Source organism: Pipra filicauda, unplaced genomic scaffold (assembly GCF_003945595.2).
Source record: "Pipra filicauda isolate LSUMZ 115617 unplaced genomic scaffold, ASM394559v2 scaffold168_size1973030_pilon, whole genome shotgun sequence".
Lineage (NCBI taxonomy): Eukaryota > Metazoa > Chordata > Aves > Passeriformes > Pipridae > Pipra > Pipra filicauda.
In genome coordinates, this window is record NW_024104195.1 from 182,868 (window position 1) to 208,710 (window position 25,843).

Below are 25,843 nucleotides of genomic sequence, written 5' to 3' on the forward strand. Positions count from 1 at the left end.
CTGCAGATGAGACAGTCCTGCAGATGACACAATCCTACAGATCACTCACACCACTTACTAAACTGCAAGAAACTTAATTTTCCTGGAGTTTCTTTTGAGCTGTGGAATCAGTTCCCTCCCCTTCTCTTGTGATGCTGCTGAGCTGCTTTATTAGGTTGTTTTGATGCCTTTTATTCAGGTTCCCTTCATCACTTTGATCTCACCAGGTAGGCCCTTGCTGTTATGTTTCACTGTACTGCACTCTGGTTTTCTATTAATCACATCCTCTTTGCTGCTCCAGTTCTCACCAGACTGTTGCCACACTGGGTAATGACATAAAAAAAAAAAAAAATCCAATGTTTATAAAGCTAAATTTTCTCTTTACTATTCAAATATGGTTGTGAAGACTGTAGAGGTGCAAACAAAGTAGATTTATTGAGTCTTGACCCACAACTCCCATCTCCTCCCCCACTTCACCTATAGACTTCTCAGGTTCCAGGTAGACCTGTCACACCAAGATAAGTGACTTTAGCAAAGAAAATGTAGTTTTCTTCTTGGACAAAGGCTTCTACCAACACCACATGTCTCACAGAACAATCAGCCCTACAGAGCTGAAGTAGACAAGAAACTTTGCAAAGAAAGGTAACAAACAGGGCTGAGATTTAGGGCTGCCAAGTCAAAGCAGAACAGTGCAGCCACTATGGACCACTTTTGAATGAACAAAGTTCATGAGAAACAGATGCAACACTATTTGTTACAGAGTATGAAATTAAATTCAGTGGAAAATGAAATTATATAAAAAATACCCCATTTAATTCAATGCTGATTAACTAGATTATTGTAGTTTTAATATATATTTTTGCTAAGCGAGGATCAGATATTTCTCCTAAAGTATTTCCATCAGTTTGATTTCTGCAAGGCCAGAGAAAAACTGTATAATTTAATTCTTTCTGTATTTAACTGAGATGCACAAAAGAAATGCTTAACACATCCCAATTCTAAGCAGTATCAAGATTCATAGCCTGTTAGTTTAATATTCACACTCTTTATTTTAGTAAACTTTTTATTTCATGGTCTTTGGGCATTCATATATTCAGCTGCAATACTTGAAATATAATTATTCTATTTCATTTTGAATTACTGATTCTTTGGAAGTGTTTAGGTCCCTTCTTCCACCTTGAGAGGGCAAGTGATGAACATACTGATGTTTCAGAAGGACCTGATATATTTATTTACTTTGTTTATGTTGCATTGGTCAGGATATGTTGTTTTAATGTAACCAAGGCTGACCCCAAAGACACCACTAGTGAGGACAAAGTTAATCCACTGCTCGTTTTTGTTGCTGACTTAGGCTAATGTATTATTCAGTTACAAGCTAATGACTCCTGCAGATGTTTCTTATTTCATGCCAGAAAAAACAGAAGCAAAAATTAAATATTTTCTTTTTTATGACTGTCATTGTTCCCCTTATAAATTACAGCCCATTCAGTCATATTTTTGACTAAATCAAGTGACACTGACAGTTTTCTTATCTGCAAAAATTAATCTTAAAGGACCAAATTCTGTCCTCATTAGACTGTTCATAATGAATAACTGATGATTAAAAAGTTGACCTGCCTAAGAAGGTGAGGAAAGTAATAGGAATTTTTAATCAAGACATGCTTCTTTCTCTCAATTCCAGCAAGAGCATGTTTGTACTTAAATACGTTGACATGTCTCTATCTTCATGTTTTTTCACACCCTTACTGCCCTCCTCTTGCAAATGGAGAAACTAAGGAACACCTTCAAGAATATTTTTTGTTTAAAAAATAAAATTTGTTGCCAATTCAATTTGAATTTGCCAGAAATGGGTATGCTGCTTTATATTTCTAGATAACAGGAATATAATACACTGAGATTTAGCTCTTCCCGTTTTTTTGGGGCTTTAATCTTGATCCACAATCATGATCCTGTTACAAGCCTTGATCTCATCACTGTCTGTGCCTATGCAGATCTTGTACTAACACAGGGCTGCAACGACTCCTCAGAACCTTTTCTCAGGTGTATCTGTGTACCTCAGATTCCTTACTAACGATGAAAACTCTGCCTCAGTAGGAACGTTTTTAGTTCATATTGTCCCAACATAAGAAAACTGGTTAATGTAAAGGAAGGACTCATCTACCATAAGAACTGTTTTTTTGTGTGGAGAACTGAATACAAAAAAATGGTTTTGAAGATCTGAGAATGGCAGGTTCAGGTATTATGGTGCCTTTTAAACAACATTAATACTTAGACAAGTATATTCTACTGAGCCCTATAGTACTCACTTTAGGTTGTCATCTTAATTAAGTGCAAGTTGTTGGAACTGAGCTTTTCACCCTTTCTAAATCTCTAGTTACTTTAAGAGATAAATAAACTAGGAAACAAACATTTTTTAATGAATATATATGTTACTATCACAACCTAGAAGAACTGGACATAGAAGATCTCAGTTCTTCTGTTCTGGTACATTTCTAATAACATCTTACTTTTTCCTCAGGATCTTCCTTTCTTGGCACTTCCCCATTGATGGCTTTTGCTACAATACATCTGACAGTCTGGGGACTAACACACTCTTTTTATCTTACTTTTTTGTGGGTTTTTTTGTTGGTCTGGTTTATAAAACACATTAATTGTTGATTCATAGCAATAAATATGCATTTAAAGCTGAAGTTGCTTCCAGACTAGGCTGGAAATGAGACCAGGGCATTTCCTACAAATGAGGAACTTCTCTCTTGTTTCTGTTTACATCATGAAAGGCACCAGACTCCATGAAAACTGCTAAGTATGTTTAGAAGAAAAATTAATTCTAAGGCAGTTACCACAGCAGCAGCTGTTCTTTTCTCTCTAATTTTCCCTACACTTGCAGCTAGAAAGACCAGTTGAGCGAACACAGTCAACAGAAGCCAAATAGTTATTGCTGTTCAAAGCTATGAGGAACTACAAAAGGTACTAGTTGGGATTTAGAGAAAGGACTCAGGAATTTACGGATATCCTGGACTTTCCCTCTGAAGCTCTGAATCCATGCACAGGTGCATCACTCCCAACCCTACCGTCCAGAGGCTGGAATGCTACACAGGATAAATAACTGCAACCCATGATCTTTTTGGTGGTTAAAAGGAATAAAAAAAGCATTACTCAGATTGAAACACAATATCTGAAACATCTCCATGGGGATTTGAAGTCTCAGCATTTGTATCCCGTAGTCTATGCAGAAAATGCTTGTATGGCAAACACAAGTATTCCAGGATATTTTGACCAGCCCTGTTAGTTTCTTAGGAAATACGTGTAGGATATCATTAAGGCTGAGAGAATTGGGATTATTCAGCCTGGAGAAGAGAAGGCCTTGGGGTGACCTAATTGTGACCTTCCAGTACCTGAAAGGAACTGACATGAAAGATGGAGGGAGACTATCGATTCAGACTGACAGAGAGTGGGTTCAGATTAGATATTAGGGAAGAATTTATTGGCTATAAGGGTGGTGAGGCCCTGGTATAGGTTGCCCAGAGAAGCTGTGGCTGCCCCATCCCTGGAAATGTCCAAGGCCAGATTCGACAGGGCTTGGAACAACTAGTGGAAGGTGTCCCTGCCCATGGAAGGGGGATAAAATAAGATGATCTTTAAGGTCCCTTCCAACCCCAACCATTCAGTAATTTATCTGTCCATGGATACGGACAGATAAACAAAGAGACTGTATATGCATGTCTTGTACCCATCCATTTGTAAAACCAAAACCCTGCATGTGTTCATGCATATTTGAATTAGATTTCTGTCGAAAACATAGATCAGAAGAGTGAAAATACACATATTTGCACCAATTATGCATGAAGCAACACATAAACTGAATAGAATCATAAATACCAAGGAATCTGAAGTGTGATTTCACCAAATCATGAAGCCTAAATTCTACCTCATTCTTTTCCTAGTTTCAGAGACAAAAAGATTATGTCCAAATCAACCACCCCTTGCACATGCTTTTCCAGACTTCAGAATGGCCTGACTTACAGTGGTATCAAAATGAAGATGGTATGGACTGGAAAGTTTGTACCTCAAATCAGTATTCTAATATTACAGATATAACCACAGAGGACCAGTTGAAATATTAATATCAACCTCATTGATTGTTTTCTTCTAACATTACAAATAATATATTTACTCTTCTAACTCATGGTGCAATAGCAATTCTCAAGCAGGTGTTCAGCTCAAGTAATACATGTGAAATACTCATTCTGCAACCATAATTCAGCATAAAATCTGATGCCTTAATAAATTTGTTCACTAATATAATAGAAATATAAATTAATTACTCTTAAACCTTATTTTATAGCATCATCAAATTGGAGAAAGCTGTACATCTGTGATAAAACCTAAAAAACTCCCATTATCTCTAAATTAAATTATTCATATGCTTCATATAGTCAGCATTTCACTTAGGTCCTCATTATCCAGCAGTTGTGAGGGTATAGGAAGATGAGCACATGGCACATAGTGTCTTTTCACCCCAGACAACCATCCCGGTTAATTTACTAGGTAAACCCACAAACTTATTATGCAGGTTCTGTGATTACACTTATATTGGGCAGAGAAAATAAAGAAAAAATTAAAAAACAACAAACCAAACCAATTAGGAACTAAAACATCTAGTTATTTCCCTTACCTAAGTAAAATGGTATTCTGTGAACAACTGAATCATATGCTGAAAAAAGTAAAAAACTCTTTTGGTGTGTACCACTCAATTCTTGTACATTCAGAGTTGTGCTCACTTCAACCAACAGTTCTCATTCTTCAGCATACTTAAGAATAAGGTATGTTTGTTCAAGATAATACTCGTTGTATATATTCCAGTTTAAAATCTAAAAAAAAAATCATTTAGTATGCTGGAACTGCACAGAAAAAAAATATAAGAGAGTAGATAAATTATTCTACACTGTTTTAAATGCTTAAAGGAATTTTGCATCTGGATGATGAACAGCAAAGACCCTTAAGCAAATGACTTAACAGAGATTTTAAATCAAAAAGTAATAAGCATAGGAAGGCATCAGATCACACAGTTACACCCTGGAAAGAAATTTCTGCGATACTCATAGAAACTTTTCCCAGTTAGAAATACTAAATTTATTCAGAGAAACATTTGGGCACTCTCATTCTCCTACTTCTGAACGTAAGTATTTTTGTTACTGGAGAAAATAAAAAGGATTTATGAACTATTGCATCTGTTTTTAGGATGAAAGAAATATTTCCTTAATTCATCACTGTGGTGGGGGAAAAATCAGTTTTCATCCTAGAGTTATAAAATGGTAACCCCCCAGGGGGTGGTGTCTCTTAGGATTGAGCCAATGAGCGCTTCTGCAAAATATAAACATATCACCCAGACTGGAAAAGAAGGTAGTTGTAGTAGTTGTTGGAGGAGAGTGGCCATCTTGTAAAGCCATGAGGAGAAGAGGCAGGAGCCCCTCTTGTGGCCATCTTGTAAAGCCACGAGGAGAAGGGGCTATGCCCCCCCCCCCCCCCAGCCCCCGGCTGGGGGGCTACAGGGACTTGGAACAGTGTTAGGCTGGGCTAAGTATCTGTAGCTAGAAAGCTGAAGGAGTTTTCTCCACTGTGAGTGGGCAGAAGGAGCAGTGGCAGAAACAGCACTGACCGGAGGCTATGGCAGAGAGCCAGAAGAGATAAGAACAAGCAGCAAAGACAGGCATGCAGCAACACTGAGAGAACTCCTGCAAGGAGAGAGAGAGAGAAAGAGAGCTGGCACAGAGCAGAACTAATCTCTATGGACAGAGCTGTGGGGTAAGAACTGAAAACCAAAACCTCCAAACTCCTTTTGAGATCCTTCCTAAAGTGGAGGGGGTGGACTCCTACTGGATGGAAGTCCTAAAATGCAGCATGCACTGCAGAGAGAGGAGCTGAGAAGCTCCATCCTGGAGCTGGACCGGAATGGCCAGAACGGAATGCAGAGGAGGGCTTTGCCCCCCCTGTTGCTGCTAAGCTAGCAGCCTGAGATCAGAGCACGGGAGCTCTGCAAGGGAGTTTGAATCCCCTGAGGATAAGGACCGTCACAAAGGCTTCTGCACTTCGTTGATATGACGTGGTGAAGTGACCTTTGTCCTGGTGAACGCAGCCCATGGAAGAGAAAGACCCTCACCTGGAGTCGAAGGGCTGAGAGGGGCTTGGAGGCCTCCCTCCTGTGTAATGATAAAAAATCCAGCCAAAGCTGCTGCATGGGAGAGAGAGAGAGACTGCTGCTCTAGAGACACTGCTGCTCTGAGAGTGGAAAGGATCTCTTCCTTCTTCCCTCCTGGACTTTTATTTGGAGGGAGAAGAGATTTGATCCATTGAAAATACTGCTTTATCATAGAAAAGATAGTTAACATTGTATTTGATGTATTATAATATTTATTTGTACAGTCATTGTAATATAATTCCTTCCCCCCCATACTGAGTCTCGTGTGTTGTCTGGAGAACCCATCTCACACTGGGTTGAGATGAGGGAAGGGGGCTTGGACTCGAGAATTGGATTTTGGGGCTCTCAAACCATTACAATCATTTAAAAACAAGTAAACATACATGGAGAGAAAAAGGTAAGCAGAAATGATTCTAAATCATGATGAATTTTGCTCAGCTTAATGAACCCTTTATATAAATAGTTTTTTAAAAAAAAAAGCTGGAAAAGAACTTAAAGGGGAAAAGAAAGAAAAAACAATAATGTCCATCTGTCTCTGTCTTCAATATTCAGCTTTTAATTTTTTTTCTTTTATTCTGGAAACTGCATTTAGAACTTTTATTAGCCTGAACACCACCAAGTTTTTGATCTGATAATTTTTCCCTAAGAAGACTAAAATCTTCTAATCTGAATCTCCTAGGTTGCCAGAATTAATACTCATTAAAGACCAATTTGCCTTTTCAGCTAAAGAATCAGCTTCCTTCTGGAATTTTTATTTTAGTAAGTAGCTTCCGTGCTGTTCAGTCACATCCTTCTACACAAAAATCCAGGAGAATACTATGTTATATAAAACAGGGACATAAACAGGAGCAGAACTTTAAGAATATTTTTTAAGTCTAAATTTTATGAGCAAATTATGTTGTCTGGTCTCTTCAAAAACACCAAAACCAGTTACTTAACATTAGCCAAGAAACTAAAGAAAAAGAAACTATAGCTATCACCCCACTGCTGGCAAAAAAAGAAGAGTAATTAATCGCTGAGCATGATGATAGTTAATTATCCCTAATCATCAAGGATTATTAATTCTTAATGAGCAGTGTATTTTAAAAGTATTAAAAGTCTTGCAATGCTTCATTTCTTTAGAGTCAGACAAGATATATGAAACTCTTATTTTAATATTTTGCAAAGATAGTGGCAAACATACAAAAATAAGTCTAATACAAGAAACTGTCTGAAGGGCGCTAAAAACCAATTAGTAATAATAAAATATGTGTGTTTTCCATGTTTATTTAAAAAATAATAGTATTATGATGATCACAATAACCATAACATCAATAACATTTCTATTGTTATTGTTTTTATTCTTAATAATAGCAGAAAAATATAATAGTAACAATAGTAATAATAACAATAATAAAGGTGGTGAGATACCTATTTTAAACACCAGGAAAGGGATACTGAAGTACAAAGCCAACACACCATGGAACATCACTACAAACAGCCCAGCAGCTGTGTCAGAGAGTCTCACAGGCACCTGGACCACTTCAGAGGCACTTGTGGTTGTGAAATGTGCATGTAGTTGTGTACCAGAATATTTATTTCATTAGACTTTGGCATGTCATGTACTCTGCTGTTTCAATCTGCTACAGCTGCTGCCCACCAAGACCTCACTCTTTCAAAGTGGTTGAATTATTCACATGTTCTCTTTCCAGACAACATTAAGAGCACCTATGCAAAGAGCAATTTCCCTTGTCTGTCAACATAAGCTCTCCAGGTTTTTATATGCCGCCTATTTCACTGGCAGATCCAGCAAAACACAACTGGTTTATTCTACCTACCTGGTAGAAAGCTGGTTTAAAATATGTAAGGCCACAAATACATCACATTCCTAGGAAAATTATTCTTTTTTTTTTTTTTTTTAATTCCTATTCCTTCCTCTGCCTTCCTCTGTCTCTTTTTCACCCCGCAAAGTACGGCAAAACCCAATGGAAATGCAGTGTTGGAGCTCTTAATCAAAACATGATGTACTACGTAGTCCTTCATCTCTCCGATTGAAAGCAGGGGCTGGAGATGTTTTGCAAATAAACGGGTGCTCACAGACCCTGTTTATCTTTGCAAGGCCTCATCCTGATCAGTAGGCCTGGCAACAAGAGGCTGGATGCTTTCCATTTGTCCTTTTAATTAGATGCATAAAAATGCATAAAATCTCCTTCAGTGTGTTTCACTGCTCCTTTGTCAAACACTCCAGTGCGTGACTGGAACTGCTCATTCCTTGCCAGTTTGTACTTTCAAATAACAAATTTGCAAATGGAAAAAAATAAGAAATATTATAGGAATTTCAGCACAGGGTTTATTTGACGGGCTATTTTTCATTAAAGTATTAAACTTCTCACTACCTACAAACACTGTGTATGGTCATATCAAGATCAATGGTATCATGTAGGCTTTTAAGGTATGTCGTGTATTTCAAAATGCTCTATGAAAGACATAATCTGATTAAACTTAAGAGTGTATTAATCACCTTTTTTTTTTTTTTTTCAATTACCAATGACATTTTGGGTTGCACAAGGCAGAGCATTGCCAGGAGGTCAAAGCAGGTAATCCTTCCCTCTGCTTAGCACTGATGAGACACATCTGCAGTTCTGGGCTCCTCCAGGACAAAAGACAAAAGAACATATTGGAGAAAAAGCCCACAAAGATGGAGAAGGAACTTTCACACAGAGTCACCAATAAGGGCATCCTCAGCAGAGATAAAGAAATCATTATCCCACTCTAATCATTGTTTGTTGGGTCACACCTGAAATAGTGTGTTCAGATTTGGTCTCTGCTGTGGAAATGAGATGTGAATGGGCTGGACAGGGTCCAGAGAGGGGCCATGAAGATGATCTGAGGCTGAGAAGTCTGACATGTGAGGAAAGGCTGAGAGACCTGGGTTTGTTCAGCCTTGGGAAAAGAAGGCTGAGGGGAGACCTCACCACCATGTTCCACTATTCAAAGTGTGGCTACAAAGAAGATGGAGACTCCCTTTGTACAAAGAATCACGTGGAAAAGATGAGGGGTCATGGGTACAGATAACTCCTAGGCAGCCTGTGGTTGGACACAGGAGGAAAATTTTTGCCAAGAGAACAATCAACCATTGGAATAATCTCCTGAGGAAGTGCTGGATTCCCCAGCATGGGACACTTTTAAGATTCAACTGGAGAGGGTTCTGGGTCATCTTGCCTAGACAGAGCTTTTGCTAGAAAAGTTTGGACCAAATGATCCTTGAGGTACCTTCCAACTTGGGGTTCTGTGATTCTATGAATACCCATTATTGAACCAGTCTCACTAATTGTGACTTGAGGCCTTATTTTCCCAACAGATTTACTGGCAATCAACACCAAAGGCAATTGTTTTGGCAGAAACATTGCAGAATTATGATTTACAACATTTTCTGCAATGCATTCAGTGTCATTTATTAAGCCATTCTGCTTGCATGCATTCAGATTACTCAATTTAAATTTCTGTGCATTATGCACTCTTCAGGCTACTTGGAAACTAAAAATTAGGGCTTAATTAATCAAATTATTTTTATTATTTTGTATTGATTGCTTTTAACAGCATTTCATAACCTTTAAGAACATCTTGATTATGTGATAATTTCTATTTAAAATATGTGGTTCGTAGCTAATTCCACATAAAACACTTCTATAACAGAAATGTGAAACTTTAGGCTATAGGCTTCAGAATAGAATACTGAGAAATGCCCTCAACATACTGAATGTTCAACTGCTATAGACTTACTAGGAGGAATATTACCAGTCCATATTCATACTGTAGAATCTAATCATAAGGAAAGTAACACAGAAGTGGTTTTCAATACCTTGGGCGTATTTCCCACCAGAAACACAAAACCAGAAATCAGATTCACACAAAATCATTTTAATTGGGTGCCATACTGATAGGGCTCCACTTTACTTTCATTGCTGAGAACTGGAAGCACTCACGCTTTCACGCTTTGCCCACAAAGAAAGACAGAATCAGCACAGAATTGAAACAAACACCACAGAGAGAGTCCAGCAGGGAAAAGTTTGTTTTTTCAATCCCTCCTCTACTACTCCCTCTCACTCTTTTCCCAGAAGAGACCAACCTTTGACCATGAAACCTGATTATTCCTCCTCAGTTCAAATAAACAGAGGCCCACCTCACCAATCTGATGATGTACCTTTTTTTTACCAATAGAACCAATGAAATAATCTTTAAGAATAAAAATATAAGCAAACAGAAAGTCATCTCCTTTTCTATTTTTCCAAATAATAAATCAAGAGTAGAGCATGACACTTCACTGAAGAAGAACTCAGAGCCATATAATAAAATCTCCCTGTTGACAGTAAGAAAGGTGGTGAATAAGTCTTTACCTAGATTCTGTCGCTATAGAAATAAATATAGTCAATTTGGGTGATATCACACATTAACAGATGCAGAAATCTGGAGTCCAAACTCTATTTTCCAATATCCTGGTCAATCTACACCTAGGACTGTATTCTACTAGGGAGAACATTGCCAACAGGCTAGGTGATGTGGTTATTTCTCTGAAGTCAGACTGTCAAGTGTGGGAAGAAAAGTCTCACAGAAATAAAGATGACAGAGCCCAGGACTTCTCAGTGCTACCATAGTGACAGCACAAGAGACAATGAGAAGAAACTAAATTTCACAAAACTCCTCTTAAACTTATTTGGGTGTTTGGGGTCTGTCTGCTGTTTCCTTGCTTTTTTCACTGTGCAGGTGATTAAACACTGGCACAGATTGCCATGACAAGCTGCAAAGTCTCCATCCTTGGCAATATTCAGAACACAACTGGACATGGCACTGAGAAACGTGCACCCCTGGATCATCCATGGAGAAGGGGGGTTAGACTACAGACCTCCCAGACCTCACATCTTCAACTACTCTGATTTTGTGAGCCAGTGCTTTAATTTGCATTATTTCAGGCTGCCTAATTTAGAAGTAAAGCAGCTACTTTCATATCAATTGCACACCAGCTTCACATGACAGACAAGAAGTCATTAGAAATCTTTTGTTAGAATGGTTTGGTTTCACTAATTCCACCTTAGAAAATCCATTAGTACATATGTTCAATATGTGGTGCAAGCAACCCTCCTTCTTTAAGAAAAATCACGTATTTTAAGACTATAAAAACATCTTTGAAATCACTCAGTCATTTCTGCTCATAGCATTAAAAAGAATCTGCAATACTGACTGGAAACAAATGACAGGAATTTTATCTGTACTAATTTTTTTCAGAAGCCCTTTTCCTGTCAGTGTAGAGGTCAGGACAGCAAAAACAGAGAGTTGGGTTGTATAAACAAAGACACAAAGCAAGCAGATCAGAGCACTCTGGGTCTAATCCATCTCACTGAATTTTTATTTAGCAGCATGAAAAGGGAGGAACTCCTTTGATTCCTGCGTCTCTGGCTCAGAGAGAGCAGCTGTCAAAGAAACAGTTTCCTTTGGATTTTGGAAAGAATAAACTGATACAGCAAACACTGCAATGTGATAAACAAGGAACCCACAATCACTTCTTAATCATTTGGCAAAATAAAGATATCAGCTGGCATCTCTATTTCACCTTTCAGCTCTCCTCCCTTCACTCAGCTGCACTTAGACCCACGTTCCCTGCATTTTATAAGATCATTAACTTGCCTTTCCATCCTTCTAAAATGCACACAGACATTTTTACCATGCTTTTCAATAACAAGTTCCTCTCAGCAAGTACTGAGAGTTGATGTAAAAGGCACAGACACTTTCCAAAAGGACACCAACAGCCTATTTGGCTTAGGAGAGCGTTCCCACCTCTTCTCTAACATGCTCATGGCTCCTCTACCCTCCTTGTCATTTTCCATCATTTATTTCTCCACTTACACAAACCAAACATGCCAGTTTATTCTCTCAGATAGTTACTGAATTTCAGATTTGGGAGATCAAAACTGAGTGATTTTAAGACGCTTATTTTTCAAAAGTGAACAACATCATCACTTATGGTCTGAACTCTGGTAACCTCACAGTACACTAAACTTAGCTGCTCTTTTTTCATCATCGATCATGTATTTCTGTCCCTGTTTTCCCCTGTGCACACACTAAACAAAACTGGAATAATTTCTATGTCAAAAAACCTTCCACCCATATAATTTCAATGTTTACAGACACACCATCATTGCTCCCCCCATGTGCTGTCCATGGCTAACCTGTTTTTCCTTCATCAACTGCCCATGATGATCAGGAAGCACATTAAGAGTTTTTTAGAACAATATTAATTAAAGACTTCTAATTGTCTGTAACGGTTGTTGTTTATGGTATTTCTCTAATTTACACAATTCCTGAGAATTACTCATGAGTTACTTAAAGGATGTAAAGTCTGTCAACTTCTCTGTAATGCATTTCAATGCTAATGTTAAATAATTGAAAATCTTTTTCAATCTAGTTTAAAATTAATGCTTCCATATATCTACATAGATGTTTGCTAAAGAGTTAACTCAAGCCATAGCATTCTCATTATCTTTGGGAAACATCCTGCTATTTGGGATGCTTGATATAATAACCTTTTACTCTTACCTGTTTAGCTAAATCCCTTTCTACCTTGCTGGAGGATGTGCTACACTAAAAAGAACTACAATGTACATTTTCCGATCTGCCTCTAATTCTCTGACGGTTTGTCAGATATTTAGAATCTGTTAGGATACACTGACCACTGAAATGACCTGGCCGCACAAATAAGGTGATATTACAGATCTGACACCTGATCTCAACTCTTTTAGCATGACTAGATACAGTATATAATATAAGGAAACATAGGAAATAAGGTGGAGTTGATGTTAGAGAAAGAGTAGGATCAGAATAGGATTAGCAATTTCAAACATACAAATTACTATGACAAACATTTTACAAAAATTTTGGTTGTTTTAGATACACTCAAAGTTACAGGATCAGAAAATATGGAGTATGGCAGAAAACTCATGATTTTTCATTGATAAACGTGTAAAAAACCAGCAATAATTAATATTCTCAGACTGAAATAAGGTATTATGATCAGGCCAGATTATTTTAAATCTTAGTTCTATTAAGATAGCGAAGGAGAGCTACATTTTCAAACTTTGAACTATTCATACAGCTCCCAAACTGTCTTTAGTCTTTGTTAATCTATTTAGCCTTTAAATGAGTTCATAACTTCCTATCTGAATGGGATTCCTTTTATTTACCCACATTACTGCATGGGTAATGCATTAATTAATCCCTGTTGTCTTTTACTGTGAAGCCCTCATATTTTAAGGTATGTCCCTTGAAAATTTGTGACTTTCCAGCTAGTGTCCAGAGATCAACATTATATCCTGTCATCAAGGCTGAATAAAGTCCAGTAGTGGAGTCTCTAATGAGGGGGGCACAGAGAACACTTTGCTTTGAGAGCATTCCTTCTTAAATCTTTCATCCAATAAATACTCCTAGTTAAAAGTGATCACTCAGGATCTGGCACTCCTGGACTCCTCACAGACTCACCTTTCAACAGGTTATTTTACTTGAAACACTCCCATGTTTCAATTAACAGAGTATAATTTACTAATAGCTTACATTTATCACCACGATTTTCATAGGAAAAAAATCAAAATATTATCTTAAACCACCATTTTTTTCAATGACTTATATGACTCCCTAGGGGAACATAATGCTGAATACCCTTTTACTAAAAGTAAGAGAATATTTCAAAACTTATTTTTAAAGTTTTTAACGAGGTTAGACTGTGAATCCATTGTCGTGTAGCATAATCATACAAGACAAATAGAAGCTACATCAACACTTTGGATTTTAGTTAATATAGAAATATTAGTAAGTTCTTTACTTAACCAGTCTTTTTCAGTAGATATTCCCTATGGATTTCAAACTAGAAATGCAACATCCTGCCTGTGTAAGTGCTGTGATTACCACATACTGTCAATATGTTTACTTATGCTTTACTCTGTTTACCAAACTGAATTTTCGCTGAAGTGCTTAAGATTTTAGTCAAGTATATGTGTATTTTTTAAAGCCCTGTTAATACTCCTTTGTTAATTACGGTGGCAGCTCTCACAGTACCCTTTTATCTGAGATTCACTCATGCCATCCTCCCAGTTAAGTGCAATGCAATTTCCTGCCAACCAAGCACACAATAAATCCAAAAGTTTCCTGAAGTAAAGCCATGTCAAGGCCATTTTAAGGCAGCATGACCTACACCTGTAGGATAATTTCAGGCACTTCAAGCACTCATAAAAATGATAGAGAAAGGGATGCAAAACGGGATTTTGTTGCAGTATCTTCTGGCTTCTTATATGGCTGCACTAAGGGAACAAGCACTTTCTTGTGGGATTCAAATGTTAGATAGTAACCAGCTACAAAGACATTTTAGAGACAGAAAAAAGTGCAGTTGGTGTCTGACAAAAGTTGGCCAATCACAGGAATTAATTCCATTTGTTTGTAGAAAGCTCATCTTCAGGCAAATCAAACTAAATCCAAACTTCCTTAAAATTGCATTGCGAAGACTTAGAATTCACTCTCAGAACAGTGGTAGCATCATTTTTAGAAAAGAAACCCCCAAAAAACCCCATAAACAGAATAACCCTGGGTTCCTGGACTGAGTTCTGCTTGCTGTCTCTCATGATAGAGATATACTTAATCCTCAGAGCATCATATTCAGGTTGTGCCTGTGTAGACTTTATTTATTTATCAAAAAATGAGAACCACATGGATTTAGGACAGTTGCAACCTTAGAGAGGTGCTGAGCCCAGCTGTGACATTTTAAGCATTTTGCTCCACATACATCTTTGGGGTAATATAAGAATTCAGTCAACTTGCAATGATCTGTCTACCATCTTTTCCTTAAATTTTGATTTAAGTTTTCTTAAGAAAACACCCAACCTGCCAGGTGTTTTGGAGCTACCACTCATATTTAGGTTTACTCTGAGTCAAAAGCACATCACAGAACTTCTGTACATTTGCCTTGCACTCTATGGACTCATCTAATGATTAATTACAGCCTCCAGATGGGTAACTGTTTTGAAATTCAAACAAGTGTCTACTAAGTGTTATTCTGTTTTCTCCTGTGCTGTTGCTGTCACTTCTCGTGTTTAAGTAATTAATCTTTACTCTGGACATTGGCATAAAACTATCAGAAATGGTACTTTAAATAGCCATTGGCTGCAGGAGGATACATAGGAGTATCTATTTACATTAATCTTTGAGAAACGTTGGACATTTTGGGGCACCACTATGATCTTTTTGTGAAGTAGAGCACTGAACTTTCCTGAGTTCTACAGATAGTCTCAAATGCCGTTTTAACTGCTTGTTGATTATTATGTAGATATCTATGATGCAGATGTAAGCTTAAACAAACAATAATGAATAATGTAATGAACCCATTGCCATAGAAAATGCCATGGATGTGATCACTGGTTGGGCAGTCACAGATTAATGGAGTATTTAAAACAACTATTTCAGAGTTTAAAGTTTTCACTTACCAACCTCCACAAGGCTAGAGCAGTTCGGGTCTGTGAAACCCTCAGGACACTCACAGGAGTAGAAATCATCACTCAGCCCTGACAGACAGATGCCACCATTCTGGCAGGGGTTGGAGTCACACACATCTGCTGTGGGATAAAGGGGAAGAAAAAACAAGGTTCTTGTTATAAAAGTCACCAAAAGTTATGCACAAGCTCCACATATGGCAGATTACTTGTAGAAGAGAAAGGAATGAGAAACTCTATGTCCCTTGAATAACTTCTGGCTAATCCAATTTTATATTTATTTAACAGCACACCTCTGTGTAATCATCTTTCCCTAGTCTTCCATTTCATAAAATTTGATTCCCTTAGACTCAATGACAGCTGTTCATTTACAAATACAATGGCAAAAGGTAATCTTTTGCTTTCTCTTGTGTAAAGGCATGTATATAGCCTCGGAAAGGAATTTACCCAGAATTTTACTTCTCTTCATTGTAAAGCTGAGAGGTGATTTCACTTCAGGCTATTGGCTTATCACCTGGTTTGTGAGAAAACAACTGTGGCTGTGGTTACATCACCATGTGCTCTACATTTACACACCCTGAAGAAACTCAGTGGCACAGCTTTGATTCATATCAGCCACTGAATTCAGGCCAGCAGACCCACCAACTCCATTGCAGGGATGGAGGCAAAAGAACCTGAGAAGCCACAGTCCCTCAGTGCCCCTCAGCAATGCCCTCCATGTCCCAGAGAAGTCTGACAAGTTATTCCATAATCCATTTTGACTGCAGAATCAGAAAAAAATAAAAAGAAACAAAGCTATGTTTCACATCAGTTGTTCAATTGGCATCAAAGTAATCAACAGATGCAAATCCTTGAAGATGCATCACAGAGTTGCTTTAAAATTCTACAAATACAAAGAAATGCAGGACTGAATCCTCACACCAATAGGATAAGTGGAATTAATCCTAAAGAATGCCCTAGACTTTCCTCAGTTTCAATTTAATGCTTTTTCTTAGATAATCAAACATGTATTTAGATGCATTTTTATTTAACTCAAACTTCGTTTTAGAAGACAAATTTGTACTCTCAATTGCTCAGCATTGCTTTTAGAAATACTAATAATTTGTGCAGTAAATGTATCTGAAAGAAAGATCTGGTAATTTTTAAAAAATAAGTACATTATTTTGCATGCTTTTTAAATTGAAAAGTTGCCAGTCCTTTAGCCATGTAACTGAAAAGAGTTAGAAAAATTCCCTTGTTTATGTGAGTAGTACTGACAGTATAGCATGTTTTGGACTATAGTGGTGGTAAGGGAACTCAGTATTTCAACATCTTTCTGGCACATAAACTTCAGATTAGTGCTTCAATTTTAACAATCACTTGAGAAATGCAACTGACATATGAAACTGCCTTTACAAATTCTATGCATCAGTTGCAAAAAACTTTAGTTGTTCTGGGTTACTTTTAGTTTTATTTAATTTTAATTTGTCTGCTTTAATCTGCCCTTGTGAGACAGAGAATTGTAATGTGCTTACGTACTTGGAATTAACAGTTCTGTCTTGAAGACTGCCCAGCTGACGGAGAAGCAAAGCTATTTGAAAATAGTAAATGACATAAAACATTACCTGTCTGAGGATCAGACATTAATTGTCTTCCTAACTAAATCTAAAAAAGTCAAGACTTTTCATTTTCTCCTTTTGTTGCATCATTGAGGTAGCAAAGGATGCTTGTTTATTCCTTTATGGGGCTTAGACATTTGGTTGTGAAAGAACAGATAATATCAAACAAATGCTCTGACAACTATATTCCCATACCTCTAATTAAATTAATAAACTAAACAGCATCTGGAGCAGGAACACTTATTATGCAAATCCATATGGATATTCTGATTAAAATGAGAGAGGACATATTTGCTACGTATTTCCCAATTCAGTGTCCTTCTGATTTTAATTCTGCTATTGAGAAAGAAAAAAAAGAAAAAAAGGAAGATAAAAAGACAAAAACTTTTTCCATTTGTAAATTTTATATTAATTGACAAGCAGATTGCATACTCAGTTTTCCACTATATTTCCAGAAACTGAAATCTCCTACAATGACCAAAGTGTGCACACTTAATTGTGTAGTTTTCATTTTTCTGAAAATCCATGCTGGCTTTTTCAGTCTGAAATAAAGTGAGCTGACCTGCAGTGTGGGACTAATAAAGCAGAGGCTGTCCTCTGTCAACAGTCATTTATTTCCTTGTTTAGGAAATAACTGCACTAACTGATCTTTAGACATACCACCTTGGATTGTCATTCATGGGCGTAATTTTTATAATGACATTATATCATGTTACAGAAATAATATGAATACAGCACACATCTAAACACAATGGGACAAAAAAAGGAAGAAAACACAAGGGACAAAAGGATCCAACAAAAAAAAATTGCCTGGCCTGTCTCACTATGCTAAACAGGACTAAAGAGGGAATGGTTAAAATACACTATGGTATGAAATCAAATATGTTGCAGTCAGAAAAATGAGAAGCTGCACAATTCTAGTTAAGACAAGGTATGAGGCTGTGCAAATTTTGATACTTAAATTAGTAAAAAATCACAGAAAATATTATCTCCCTTACATATAACTTAATGTCTGTGAAATATTGCTGAACAAAATAAATATCATCTTTGAATCAACAATATTCCCCTTGATTTACATTTTGTGCCTATTGAGAGGATGTTCATGTTGAAATATTGAAATTAATTTGTTACACATTCCCCTGAGTTTGATGAACAGATTTTGATTTTGAAGGCTGTTCTTAATAAGAAGAGCTTATATGGGTGCACTTTGTCTTAACACAACTGATGAAGGGATTTGTTACCATTAAAATGCAACACAGCTTTTAACGCAACAATGGTTTTAGAATTTCACATGAGAACCATCGTGAATGGAAGAATAAAATAAACACAGTAGCTCTTACAGAACTGTGCTCTGTGCTGATGACTTTCCGCAGTGATAGGCAATGTGCTATTTGTGTAACAGACTGTGTAATTTGACAAATTTCTGTAAATTAAACAAACACTCTAAAAGAAACTCAATTATTAAAAATAAAAATAAAAAAAAAATAAAAATTATTATTGTACATAATTAAGACACTTTAAAAGGAGTCCAGTAAGATGAAATTGTCAAATAAAAACACTATTTCATACTTTTTCTTTCCTATGTCTGACTAACCCTTCACTTTTCATTAAGTGGCTACTCAAGTGTAAAAGTGTGTCTCAAGACTGTCATAAACCATGTGCTACAGCTATTGCTGCCTTCATGTCATCCCTGGGAAATTCTCAGACAGTAAAACCTCATTGCATCAAAGCTACTGAGAGTCAGTGCAGGGACTTGTGGAGCAGAGTCAGTGAAGGATGAGCTCACACACCCTCACCTTTTTGCCCCCAGACTGGTAGAACTCATAACCACTTTGAATTTACCTCTTTTAGGGAATGCTTGCTTTGAATCAATGTTATATATGAAGTTTATTTTATAGATTAAATTTTGTATGTATATACATACACTTTTTCTCCTTTCTGATGACATAATTCATGGACTCACTCACTCACTCATGGCCAGGCTTCACAAACGAAGATTTGGGAAGGGCTCTACCCACGTTTGTTACAAGCGCACTGGTGGCTAAAAAGGCCAATATGAGACAGGCAGAAATGCAATCTGCATTATCACAGACCTTCATAACTGAGGCTCATTTTTACTGTCTCTAGACCAGATTTGACTGGCTGTTTTCAAGGCTCAAGTACTGAGGGGCAGACAAAACATTCCCAGGATCAGAGTATACTAAATTTGGGGGATTTTTTTTTTTAATTAGTATTTTTCCTCACATTGTTTATTTCTTCAGAACTTCTTAAGTCAAATAAATCCTCGAGTGAATTGTTCATCCTCTCTTTGGAAACAGCAATTGGTTAAGAATAAAAAGAGTGTGACAAAAAGAATAAAATTAAAGTGGAGATCCACACATACTCAAAAATTAGAATTTTAATTAAGACACTCCCCCCCACAGTTCTCTAAACTCAGGAAAAACTATACAGCAAAACTCAAATAAAATGCTCTCTAATAACAACTAGAATTTTTTTTAAGACCATAATGTTTTTGTCCTTAGTGAATAACACAATCAGTGAACCTGAATCTCTTTTATAGAAGCACTTGGAGAAGAACTGTTCTTTAAGTCCATTTCACTCCATGATGTACCTTCACATAACCACTCTTAAACCACATCCTTTTCAATAAAATACTGAATTGCTCCTTTCCACAAGCAAGCAATGGTGAGGAGCTGGGTAAAAACTGTAAACCCAGTCTTTGTTGAACTTTAAGCTTTTATATAACATATTATTTTGTCCTACAAAATGCCACAAAAATTGTGTGATTCTTGACTGAGGAATGCAATACTTTACTTGACAGCAAAGGACAACCTGAAAAAAAGGAACTCAAGTCTTCCATATAAATAATGCAGCACACCAAGATGTTAACAGTTAGCCCATCAATCCTTGTCAAGAACAGAAATTCACAGTTTATGGAAACAATTTTTGTAGTATGAAGGCTGAAGAAGATGCACTGGGCAAAGAGAGAAGTTCCATCCCACAACCACTTGCATTTTCACGAAGCACTCCTTGTTGTAAAAGTACAGAGAACAGCCAGCTAACATTACTGTACACTAATTCATTTGCAGTTCACTAATATTTGTCAATGAAAAATATGAAAAAAAATTCCCTTAGCTATCTTATAACACCTAGAATGATAACTACTAGGATTTCTGGCAGAAGTGTTGCTGTAAGAAACATCCACTCGAGACAACGACATGATAACAAAGAAAGAAACATCTTTAAAGAGTCCTGTGGATTCACAACATTTCAAAACTGTAAGGAAAGAAGTGACTGAAGAAAGACCATTCAGGTGTTTGGGCCAGATTTGCTTACATAATTCAAAACCAGAGAACGTTGCATGAAACAGAAAGTGTACATGGAAAAAATTCGACCCTATTTCTACTTTCATATAATGTACATTAATATAAATATGAATACACTTAATATGCATTGCATAATGAGGCAGTGAAATTTACAGTAGCTGATACTCAGCTAAATGCACTGGTATTGTACTTGCAAACATAATGACATGAGTTTAGGATGTCAGCCACACAAGTTTTTAGGCAGACACAATGCTCTTTACTGGTAAGCTGTGTGATGTGTGTAATAAAGTTCAGGCATTTGGTTTCACCATTGAAGGGAAGAGGTGGACCATCATTCCTATCTAAAAAGCAGCTATACTTTTATTCAATTTTCTACATGGCTAATGGAAATAAGGCTTATTTTTAAAGCTCTTTCAAAAGAAATAAAAATAATAACCATTCCTTTTCATGAGGATAAAACTAATTCCAAAGAAGAAATCTCCAGGTGGCATCAAAGAACAGCCTTGAAAACAGCCAGTCAAATCTGGTCTAGAGACAGTAAAAATGAGCCTCAGTTATGAAGCCCAGAAGAGCACCTAAACTTCAGCAGAAGACTGAGAAAGTACTTGCTACCTGTAGCAGTTTCACATTAAAATCAATTTTCAGGAAGAGAGCTTTACTAGTTTTTTGATTTACAGAATCATCTGTCCAGTGCCCAAGTTCAAACCTGTTTCTCCACAGCTAAACTACTGCTTAGAAGAAGAACCATTAATCATGTTGAATATGCACCTGTGAAGAGATGCAAAATGTGAACATAGAAACAAACGAGTTCTTAGGTTCTTTTAAAGAAATTTGTAAGCTGGTTTTTTTCAGATTTTATGATGAGACAGCTAGTTTGTTTTTTTCTAAGTTAAAAAGATGTTTGGAATAATTAAATTATCTCCCTTATTATTTGAAAAACAAAGTTTCTATATACCAATAGCTCATCTACACCTCCTTCTGCTTGTTTTCTAGGCTGATTTGCTTACTATGCAGGTAAAAAGTTCAGCAAACTTGCTAACTAGAATAATAATGGCACACTGTTTAAACGGTTTTAGAAAATGCATGAACAGGTAACATCAATCCTTAATGTCTACACATGAATTGGAAAGAAAAACTACATGAGATTGTTAATCTTGGAGTAAGAAGTTCATGATTTTATCACAAGTCTCACAAAAATCAAAATAGTTACTTCTGAAAGCCTCTAAGATCACAAGAGACTGTATGTGCTTGAATAAGCTGTAGCTTGTAGTTGTGGTGGAGAACTGAAAAGTGCTTGTGTAAACTAGGTGTAAAAAATTTCTCTAATTTTTACTTCTGGTCTTGTAATCTGAGGGGATGCACCAGCTGACTTCTCAAACCCTGATCTGATAGCATGAAAAGAAAATCAGATTATTCTAAGCAGAGAATTATCATTTGTATCCCACTCTGGAACTGGGCTGGAACATTAATCCTGGGTGAAGATGAAGTGCTGACTTAAGCTTTGGATTTAATCTAATAGTACAATACTGTAAAAATGTGTCTCCATTTTAAGAGTTAGAATAGAGCTCTAAAATAATATCTGCAGAGATTAATTTCTATTATAATAAATCCCCTTTTGACTTAAAAAAAAATAATCTCTTCCCTTTCCAAAGGTCTACAGTATGAGCTAGTTTATTCATTTGAATGTGAAAGTGCAGTAGGCCACTGCACTTCAACCTGCTGTTACAGATTTTTATAAGTATCTGATGTTTGACAATATGAAACACAACTAGAAACAGAAAACAGCTTAAAAAGTAAACTCTTCTCTCTTTCATGGGTTACAGAGAGTTCATTTCTATGCCAACAGGCTCTGTAGGGAAAAAAAAAAGATGAAGTATTCCTGTCATCTCACATCTTTATTAGTATAAAATGGATCAAAAACGATTAAAAGGGGGGGTGGTTATATAACACACTTCTGAGTATTTTTACAGCTTGTGGGAAATCTTTCATGCTCATGCTGTCATGTGGATTTGGGGAGAAGCTGTCACCAGCCTAGACACTGCTTTATCAAAGGAAAAAGAGATATATTCCCCCTCTGATTGATCAGCTGATGGTACCAGTGACACACCAGCACCCACCACCAGCAGTGATACTTCCCACACGAGAAGGGAGAGAGCTAATAAATGCCTTTAATGAAGATACCCCAGTTCCCATCAACACAGTCTCCCACATCTTTTCTCTCTGCATGCTCAGCAAAGCTGGCAAAAAATTACCCAGGCACTCCTTGCAGGTATTCCTTTGATTTATGGCTGTCACAGACATCACCTGTGTTTATATTGTTATTTGCCACTTGCTAACACTCAGGTGGGTAAACCTGAGTTTCTGCATCTGTTCAGGTCTGTGGGATGAAAGGAGGTTATGAAAAGGGAAAGAATAAGAGTTTAAATTGAGACTTCTTGCACAAGGCACTTAGGCTAAACTGTCATTAATTTGTTTCATTCAATTAAATCTTTCAAAAGAGATTCTGAGTCAGGATGTAAATATCATTTCCTGTCACTTGTCCTTTGCTTTTAAAGGTGGTCAGGAGATTTTAGCATTATGTTGTTCCCTTGAAGTTTCTCAGTTAATAAAATATTTACATTTATTGCAAGAATTACTAGGCTTTGCAGATCTCCTGAAACAGTTTTACTGGTTTCTGCCAAAAATCTGCTGGACTTCTGCATGCTTCTCTGCTAGCTGTTAGTAGGCTCCACCTCTATATCCAGACCAGGTGGTCAATATAGGAATCTAGATTTCTTATGTGACTTAATCTACATTAAGCTTTTGGTCATCATCTTTTCCTAAATCTTTACTTAAAGTACTCATGGTTCCCAAGGCTCTGGAAATGCCTCAAACCCCTGATCAGGGAAGAACTCAGATGCCGGGCAGCTTCTCTCTTGCCCATCCCCTGTTTTCCACAGAGAAACAATCCACACCCACAGTCTAATCAGCATCACAGTCCAAAGAGTGTCCTTTAAAATTAACAATCTTAAAGTTTATAACCTTCCCATCCTTCTTGTCCTTCTGGACTGACAGCATTCATACACATATTCATACTGATCTTGACAGTTATTTTCCAGTTTCTACTTTTGCTTCATCAGAGAAACAAAATTATTTAAAACAGAACCCAAATGCTTATTGTGGAATTATCAATTTTAAATAAATATTCCCAATTTTCATCCACAGTTTTCCTTTCCATTCCTCTTTTTTTATGCTCCACAGCATTTGAGGTTAGCAACTGGGAAGCACCAGAGTGTGTGTCTATGTTTATACATAAACACACATATATATTCATACTTACATATTTATATGTACTTCATATATATGGAAATGAGTTTGGTTTGTTCTACCTTTGTATTCCCTATATTGGATGTATCCATTGACTGGTTGCTAGGTAATTATTAGTCTCAACACTGGTGAATTTATCTTTTCCCATCCTAAGCAAATCCAAATTTCAAAGCTGAGCAATTAAAAAGTCATCATTAACAGTTTTCAAAACTCTGATTATGTTTCATTATACCCTTCTATCTTCACCAAAATGAAATACCGTAGAACACAAATTCTAAACATATTCTCATTACACTTTGAAAAGTATTCACTGACCTCTAGTTACTTCTATTTTTGGATATCCACTCTTAAATAGCTTCTTTGGTGATATTTTCTTACAACAGATGCCAACACTATTGAAGAAATGGTTCTGAATCCAAAACACAGTTTATGAATCTACACTATGTGAAATCTGTGGATTTTGCTTCCGATTTAATCGTTTCCCTCCATGTGATCCTAAAGGTGCCATGATGACCTGGTATTAGTTGAGAAGGCTCAGTAAGCATTAGGGTCTCCACTTAAGCTCAACTTCTAGGTTGAGTCCTTGGGATTAAATCAAGCTCCTCCAAATCCAAATCCCTCTGCAGGCAGGAATAAAGCAAGTGTAGGATGTGGAGGCAACCAAAGGATTCCTTTCCAAAGCCCACCAACACATGAGATGACCATTTTACCAAACACACCAGCACTGAACATGCTTTCCCACACAGACACCCTCTAAAATGACGTCTTCTCTTACACCAAACCCTGCAGCTAAAGAGAATAAAGCAAAATATTCTGTAACTTTCCCTTGTTATAATTACCCAGTCTTGTTGCATTTATTTCATGCATTTTTGGCCCCATGGATATTAAGATCCATCACCACCAAAGTCCTGTCACCATCAAAAAAGATATATCACTTGAGGAGGTAAAACAGTATTTTTGATTTTCATAATTTGCTTTCTGGCTTTATAGGAAGGTGATTCTACTGATCACACTCAGAATTAATCAGGCCCTGCAGATATGTGCCCCTCCTGTGAGGGATATTAAATAATAAGGACATTACAGCTATCAGCTACAGTAAAGAAGTGATTCTGTTTATTCTGGACAATGCAGCTGGCAGTAGCATGTAAGTATCCCATGTGGATGAATGATGAAAATCCTTTAGGTCATTTCTGCTAAGAGTCTCTGGAAAGGACAGATGCAATTTTTACGTTATTGCTTTCACCTTGTTCTACAAGCAGAATAAAATCTGAAACTTTCACACATATAAAGACTCTTGTATAGATTCTATAATCGGTACAGCAGCATGTGACACACAGACATCTAAACCAAGGATTTAGCCAAGGCGGTAAATTGGATTATGACAAATTCCATCTCACTGTGGCCACACTGCAGTAACAAACCGCATTCTTGGCAGTGGTTTTTAATTTAATTTTTATCTGTTATAAATTGTAAACTAAAGCTAAACAAATGTGGGTAGCAGCTTGTATGCCCTTGCTGCTACTTATGGACAATATTTGAAAATGAAGAGCTGGGAACAGTAATTGAAAAAGAATGAAAAAGGATAAAGTCTGGCAGAGAACAGTGTAAATTAAAGATGTTCACAGAGTGACTGAGATTGTGATGCTTTTAGTACACTTAATGTAAGAGGATCTTAACAGTTATTTTAATAATGATACACACAGATCCTTGACTAGTAAGCTAAATAACTCTCCTCTTTCAGCTTCTGAATACAGAAAAACGTTCTTAGAGAGGTTCTCATCTGACATTGCAAAATATGTATCTGGAAGAGTGAAGTGCATTATAACTGCTTCTAATCTCAAGGCCAAGTCACTTACCTGCCCTTCAACATCCCAGATACACACCAGATGCCACAGCATGCCCGGAGGAGACCTGGAAAGAAAGCTGGTT

At 36.9% G+C, this 25,843-nt stretch overlaps 1 protein-coding gene across 3 annotated transcripts in view; it reads right to left on the bottom strand.

Moving 5' to 3' along the window:
• Nucleotides 1-25,843, bottom strand: part of EDIL3 (EGF like repeats and discoidin domains 3) — a 231,956-nt gene that overhangs the window by 151,867 nt on the left and 54,246 nt on the right. For 2 of the 3 annotated variants that reach the window (XM_027712543.2, XM_027712541.2), the window contains exon 2: nucleotides 15,679-15,807. In XM_027712543.2, coding sequence (XP_027568344.1) covers nucleotides 15,679-15,807 — 129 coding nt within the window. The remainder of the gene's footprint in view (nucleotides 1-15,678; nucleotides 15,808-25,843) is intronic. The other variant, XM_027712542.2, reaches the window with a different exon arrangement.